This window comes from Vigna unguiculata, chromosome 6 (assembly GCF_037176805.1).
Source record: "Vigna unguiculata cultivar grain cowpea cultivar isolate G323 ecotype 2 chromosome 6, ASM3717680v1, whole genome shotgun sequence".
NCBI classification, from domain to species: Eukaryota; Viridiplantae; Streptophyta; class Magnoliopsida; order Fabales; family Fabaceae; genus Vigna; species Vigna unguiculata.
The window spans coordinates 26,664,243-26,671,319 of NC_140797.1; the positions used below are offsets into that span (position 1 = coordinate 26,664,243).

Consider the following 7,077-nt stretch of genomic DNA (forward strand, 5'->3'; position numbering starts at 1 on the left):
AAATTATTAAATTTCTATTAATTGAAATTGATACCTTTATTTATTTTATTGGTATTAAATGCTAAGTATTTCATCGGTATTCACTGTGTTTTCTCATTTGCAAATTTTTGTTAGTTTTGTTAGCGTGGGAGGTGAACCCATAACCTCATCCTTCCTTTAAAAACCCCTCCAAACCAATCTTATATATCCCAAATATTAGTTGGGAGAGTTGAACCTACAACATATCTCATATCCTCTCTTCCAACTTTTAGTGACTAGGCCAACCTACAACATATAAACATACACTAGAAGGATCATACTAGCATTAGAGTTCAAGTTCTCTTCCATGGCTGAACTAGTCCTCTACTCTTCAGCTCTTTTCTTCTTTATCTTCTTAACCCTTATAGTGAGAAAAATAGGAAAAAAAAAACAAGAAAGATGAGGAAACACCTTGTAACATGCCTCATGGACCTAGAAAGCTACCTATCATAGGAAATATACACAATATGCTATCCTCTCTGCCCCATAGAAAATTAAGAGACATGGCTTTGAAATATGGACCCTTGATGCATCTTCAACTTGGAGAGGTTTCTACCATTGTCATTTCATCAGCCGAGTGTGCTAAGGAATTGATGAAAACCCATGATATTAACTTTGCCACAAGGCCTAAAGTCCTAGCTATTGATGTAGTCAGTTACAACTGTACAAACATTGCCTTTTCTCCTTATGGAAATTATTGGAGGCAGCTAAGAAAGATTTGCACATTAGAGCTTTTAAGCCTAAAACGTGTAAACTCATACCAGCCAATTAGAGAAGAGGAGTTCACGAATCTTGTGAAAAGGATAGATGCGCATAAAGGATCCCCCATCAACCTCACTGAAAATGTACTTTCAACAATTTATACAATTGTTTCAAGGGCTGCCTTTGGCAAGAAATGCAAAGACCATGATAACTTTATATCGGTGATTACAAAAATAACCAAAGTTGCTTCAGGTTTTTACATTGGAGATTTCTTTCCTTCTGCTGTTTGGCTGCAACATATCACTGGCATGAGGCATAAGCTCGAGAGGGTGCATCAAGAAGCTGATCAGATAATGGAAAACATCGTCAATGAGCATAAAGAGGCAAAGTCTAAGACCAAAGATCACGAAAGGGAAGCAACAGATCTTGTGGATGTTCTCATACAGTACGAGGATGGTAGCAAGCAGGATTTCTTTTTAACCAGGGACAACATCAAGGCAATAATTCTGGTATGGATCATAACCTCTTTCAAATACATCTATATCTTATTTTCCTAATTACTCTATAAGCATGCAGTCTATTTATTTATCTATTTCTAACCCTTTTGGTCGGTAAACTATTTTTAAGGATATTTTTGGTGGTGGTGGTGAGACATCATCAACAACCATAGATTGGGCAATGGCTGAAATGATGAAGGATTCAAGAGTAATGAAAAAAGCACAAGCTGAGGTAAGAGAGGTATTCAACATGAAAGGTAGGGTTGATGAAAATTACCTGAATGAACTGAAATATTTGAATCTAGTTGTGAAAGAGACATTGAGATTACACCCTCCAACTCCTCTTTTGCTTCCAAGAGAATGTGGTGAAGCATGTGAGATACATGGTCTTCACATACCTGCCAAAAGCAAGGTCATAGTGAATGCTTGGGCAATTGGAAGAGATCCAAACTCTTGGACCGAACCAGAGAGATTTTATCCCGAGAGATTCATTGATAGCAATATTGACTACAAAGGGCGTAATTTTGAGTTCATTCCTTTTGGTGCTGGAAGAAGAATGTGCCCAGGCAGCACATTTGGTTTCAGAACTATTGAACTTGGCCTTGCAATGTTGTTGTATCACTTTGATTGGAAATTTCCCAGTGGAATGACAGGTGAAGAATTGAACATGGGTGAGGTGTTTGGAATCACAATGAGAAGAAAAGATGATCTGTACCTGGTCCCTTCTCCTTATCATCCTTTGCCTGTCACATGAACTTCTCCAGAAACTGAAACCTTTGGTATCCCTCTAGTGCATACTGCACAAAAAAAAAAAATCTACTGCAATTCAAATAAGTCTTTGTTTTATTTTGCTTACCTTTTATTAAGGTGTGGCTAAGAAAGACCCTAATGTTATTTACTCTTATGTTTATATATTGCTTTTAAATTAGTCTCCACAATGAAGCGAAGATTGTGCTAAAAACACTAAATTAAGAGTATCATTTCCCTTTAATAATATGGTATGTTTAATAATATGATATGTCTAGAGTTTTAGGTGAGAGGATTTGAAGAGTCAATGAAAAAAGATATTATGTTATGAAGAAAAGTGAAAAATGAATGCGAAGGTAAATCAAAGTCTTTAAATTAACTCTAGTTAAAAGTATTTTATCAATATTATTTAAATTTTGTATTTTACATTAAATTTTATTTTAAAATTTTAAATTTATTTATATTAATATTTTATTACATCATATATTTTAATATTATTTTTCTACTTAAATTTATATTTTAAATAATTGTACATAAATTTTTGAAAAAATTACTAGTATAACATTTAGTAATTTCTATAAAAATTTTAAAATTGGTTTAAGAAAAATTTCAAAATTATTTAATAAAGATGTAAATTTTAATAAAAATATTAGTTTAATATTTATTTAAAACTTAAATCTGATTTTTTTAATTTGTACAAGGACAAAATTACATCATTTGAACTGAACAAAAGAAGAGGGATTCAATTGAGTCGAAGTAACAAATGACTAAATTCAATGTTTTCTAATGTTGTTATCCTATATGAAATAACGCCATTTTTTCTTCTTTTCTTTTTCTGAGTTCCTGCTAAATCTACTTCTTTTTTTTGTTTCCAAGATTTGATTTTTCTAACGCTCTTTTCGGTTTTTTAACTTCAATTCATAGGTCCAACTCTAATAACGAATCCCAGTCGTTTTTTTTATCAGGTCTTTTACATTTTACATCATAAGTTATTCAATAAAATTATTTATAAAATAATTTAATTTTTAAGTAAAATATAAATTATCAAATTACCTATCTATCTATCTATATTCCATCATTATTGTAAAAGAAATATTATTATTAAGAATTTTTCTAAAAGTTTGAATCACTTGTATTCATATATCTAATAATAAAATTACATAAAATTTAAATACAACATAAAATCTGACAAGTTAATTAAATTAAATAATTTTATGATTAAGTAATAATCATATGTCATTTTGTAACGTCCATTTAAATAATAATATAATTAAATGAAACATCACACATAATAATAAAAAGGTATTGTCATGAAGTGCAAATGTCACTTCTTAAAGTTATCCATAATATTTGGAAAGAAAACAAGACACACCACGATGTCATTAACAAGACGGAAAAGAAATTTAATAGTATCCAAAAGCATGTTGAAGGAGCAAGGCAATTACATGGGCCACAACCCTAAAAGAGTACTTGGAACATGGGGATCCAACCCACGATAAGCTACGCAGCGGAATCTCCATCACCTTGATGATCATGACGAGTTCTCACATTTGCTCACATCAATAAATTGATGATCATCACAAAAGGGGAAAACCTCACACAAACACACAAGCAAACATAAAGGGTAAGCTAAAGTAAAAAAGTTTTATCATGCAATTGAACATACTATTTAAAAGTCAAGCATACATAAATCCACCCAAGCATATAATGACCAACAAGCAAAACACTAAAACTCAAGACACAATTATCCGAATACATATAATCAGTCAGATTCACTGGATACTTGCACTTGTGGTTGCCTCTATTGCTCTGCAGAGCCAATTGCCAATGAGTTTCACCATACCACTCACAAGGTTAGCCTTCAAACATCTAAGGTCATTATCCTAACAAAGACTAGGACCTCCTGCTACTCTCACCACTTGAGTCTGTACGCTCTACGTGATACTAACTGACTCTTTAGAGTGTCAGGATGCAATCCTTACTTGAATCCTTACTAAATTATATAAAGAGGCACCACCACAAACCTTCATGGAATTACGTACTAATCATGAGGCACCACCATGTGCTTCCACTAACAAGGGTCAAGGAATTACGTCCTGACCATGAGGCACCACCACGAAATCATTATAGAATTACGTCCTAACCAATGAGGCACCACCATGAGATCTCACCTAGAGATTCATGGAATTACCTCCTAAACCATGAGGCACCACCATGAAACCTTCGTGCAATTACATCCTGACCATACCCAAAATCATGTCTCACAAATCAGCCATAATTTATCAAAGTAGAATAGTCTCATGCCAATATCCAACCAACCAACCATACAATTCATGTTTTCCATTCCATACTCAACATAGTACAATCTCATTCTCATTTAATCGCATACAATATACATGGCATCATATGATGACAAACGCCGGCCTTGGCCAAATGCAGACAAGAAAAGTGGTCCTTAACAGTTGAGAAGGCCCAAGCTCTTATCTTTTGGGCCAAAATTGTTTAAATATTAGATTAGAATTTAACTTTTGGGCTTTGTATTTTGGGCCCAGTAGAATAGGGTTTTCTTTGGGCCATGTATTGGGCCTTAGAGGAAATTGGGCTTTAGAAATAATTTTGGAGCCAAAAAGGAGCATGTGGGAGGTGTGACTTGCCACCTAAGCAAGTCACACTTGTCTTGCCATGGGAAGCTAACTCTCATCCTTGGAGAGCAAGTTTGAGAAGCTTCTAGGCTTTTCTAGAGTAGACACACTACTATTGGCCCATTTGGCCCAATTCCCCTTTTTGGTCCAAAATTACTTCTAAAGGCCAATTTCCTCTAAGGCCCAATACATGGCCCAAAGAAAACCCTATTCTACTGGGCCCAAAATACAAAACCCAAAAGTTAAATTCTAATATAATATTTTAACAATTTTGGCCCAAAAGATAAGAGCTTGGGCCCTCTCAACTGTTGAGGACCACTCTTCTTGTCTGCATTTGGCCAAGGCCGGCGTTTGTCATCATCCCCTCCTTCTTGCGAAGGATCTGTCCTCAGATCTACATGTTTCTTCATGACAACAGCCTTTATTATTGTTCTTCTTGTGTCTTCCTCCTCCAGGATCAAAGACCATCTTACAACAAACACCAAACAACAAAATGAGTGTTATATTGGTAAACATCCAAACAATGCGACTCCCAATGTTCATACACCTTGTATCAAATGAATGATAAAGGTACTTGGTTTTAAGATATTTTTCATTTTGCTTCTTATTTTCCTTATGTTGAATCCATATAATTTTGAAAATATTTCCTTTTTCAACACAAGGTTTATTTTGGTCTTGCTTTTCTCGTTTAGAGGAAGAAGTAAGCCTGACCTTATTTTCACACATGTCTTTGCCCCTTAGAATGATGACTTTTTTGCTAGGGCACTCAAAAGTCTTGTGTTTTCTACCTAAATAATTGGAACTTGTTGTTTCACTAATATGCATGTTGGTAGAATTTTCTTTTTCTTTCTTTATTTTATTTTTCATTTGCATTTGATCTTCTACCACTTGGGATGGTGATAAAGGATGCAAGACAAATTTTCTATCCTTGTGAGTGAAGGTGATTTCATTGGTAAGACCATTATGCATGGTTTTCTTGTCAAATTGCCAAGGTCTTCCCAATAAAACATTGCAAGCTTCCATAAGTACTACATCACATAGCAAACTATCTTCATATTTCCCTATGGATAACTTGATCTTCACTTGATGTTGGACTGTCAAATCCCCACTTTCATTAAGCCAATGCAGTTTGTAAGGTTTTGGATGGGGAATGATAGTCAAAGCCAACTTATCAACCAACCTTGTACTACAACAATTGCAACATGAACCACTATCAACAATGAGAGAACAAGTGTTTTCTAAAATTTTACATCTTGTATGAAAGATGTTCTCTCTTTGTGTTGGCTCTTTATGATAGTAGGAGAGAATATGTCTTCTCCTAAGGGCTCCTTTGAGGTCATTCCAATATTTGACCTCGGGACTTTGATTGATTCTCCTATCTCTTTCGAGGGCAGTCCACCAATAGATAGCATTGCCCTGAAAGCTAAGGGTAGCTAAGGGTACTTTCCTCTCCTCACTTATTTGATGGCAAGCAAAGAGTTGCTCAACCTTCATTTCCCAATCAAGATAAGCTTCAACATCATCTTTCCCATAAAAGTGAGGGAGGTCTATTCTAATGGCTCTTGGTTCCCTAGGCTCTCTTCTTTCTCTTCTTAGAGGAGGAGGAGGTTGATAGAAGTTGTCAACTAGTCTACTATCTTCTTCATAGTGTGTGACTAGTGTTGGAGTGTGGGAGTACAAATGTTGACTCCTATTACTCATCCTCTCATGCAACCTTTCCATATTTCTTGTTCCCCTCCTCTCTTCATCTAAAAGTTGATGAAACCTATCTCTTTCTTGTTTTTCCCTTTCCCTTACAATTATTTCATCTTTCTTCCAACGTAGTAGTGCTCTCAAATCAAAGGCAATTTGTTTCAAACTTATTTCTTCTTCATTTGAAGTACTCATACATTGAGAAGGAGGTTGAGACATTTTTTTTAGAAGACTTTGGTCTTTAAAAGAAAATTTCAAAGAAGAAGTAGATAGCAAAAGCTTTTAGTTCTCCTCCAGGAAAGAGAGGTGAATCACTTGGATTGCTTACATACCAAGTCTTTCCTAGCCAAGGGAACTTGAAACTTTTGTACAAAACTTCTTAAATGAAATTAATTCAAAGACTAAGTTGACACACACTAAACTATCAAACAAAGAAAATTAAAAACAAGAAAGATTATAGCTATATGCGGCCTAAGTTTTGGTAGAAGTAGAAGGCACTTGGAACCTTCAAACATCACCACTAAAAGTGTTTCACTAATGTATAGAAGAGGTTCTAGTTAGGAGATGGGATTGAGTACCTAAGACTCCCCCAAGACACCTAACTAGGCCATGAACACAAGAAGAAAAACATTACAATTTTACAACTCAATTTGAATACAATCAAAGTGCACAAAATGTAAAAGCTTCTTGGCTTTGTCTTCTTGGTTTGGTCCTCACAAGTGTTTCACTCTTGCACTTCCTCTTTATCTCACCAAAGAGGATTCTCTTTCGGGACTAGG

General features: G+C 34.8%; 1 protein-coding gene across 1 annotated transcript; it reads left to right on the plus strand.

The window, feature by feature from the left end:
* Window positions 1-209: 209 nt before the first annotated feature.
* Window positions 210-2,145, plus strand: LOC114189093 (cytochrome P450 71D9-like). Its single transcript, XM_028077802.2, has 2 exons — window positions 210-1,229; window positions 1,348-2,145. The coding sequence occupies exons 1-2, from the start codon at window positions 438-440 to the stop codon at window positions 1,969-1,971; spliced, it is 1,416 nt and encodes a 471-aa protein (XP_027933603.2). The 5' UTR covers window positions 210-437; the 3' UTR covers window positions 1,972-2,145.
* Window positions 2,146-7,077: the final 4,932 nt, after the last annotated feature.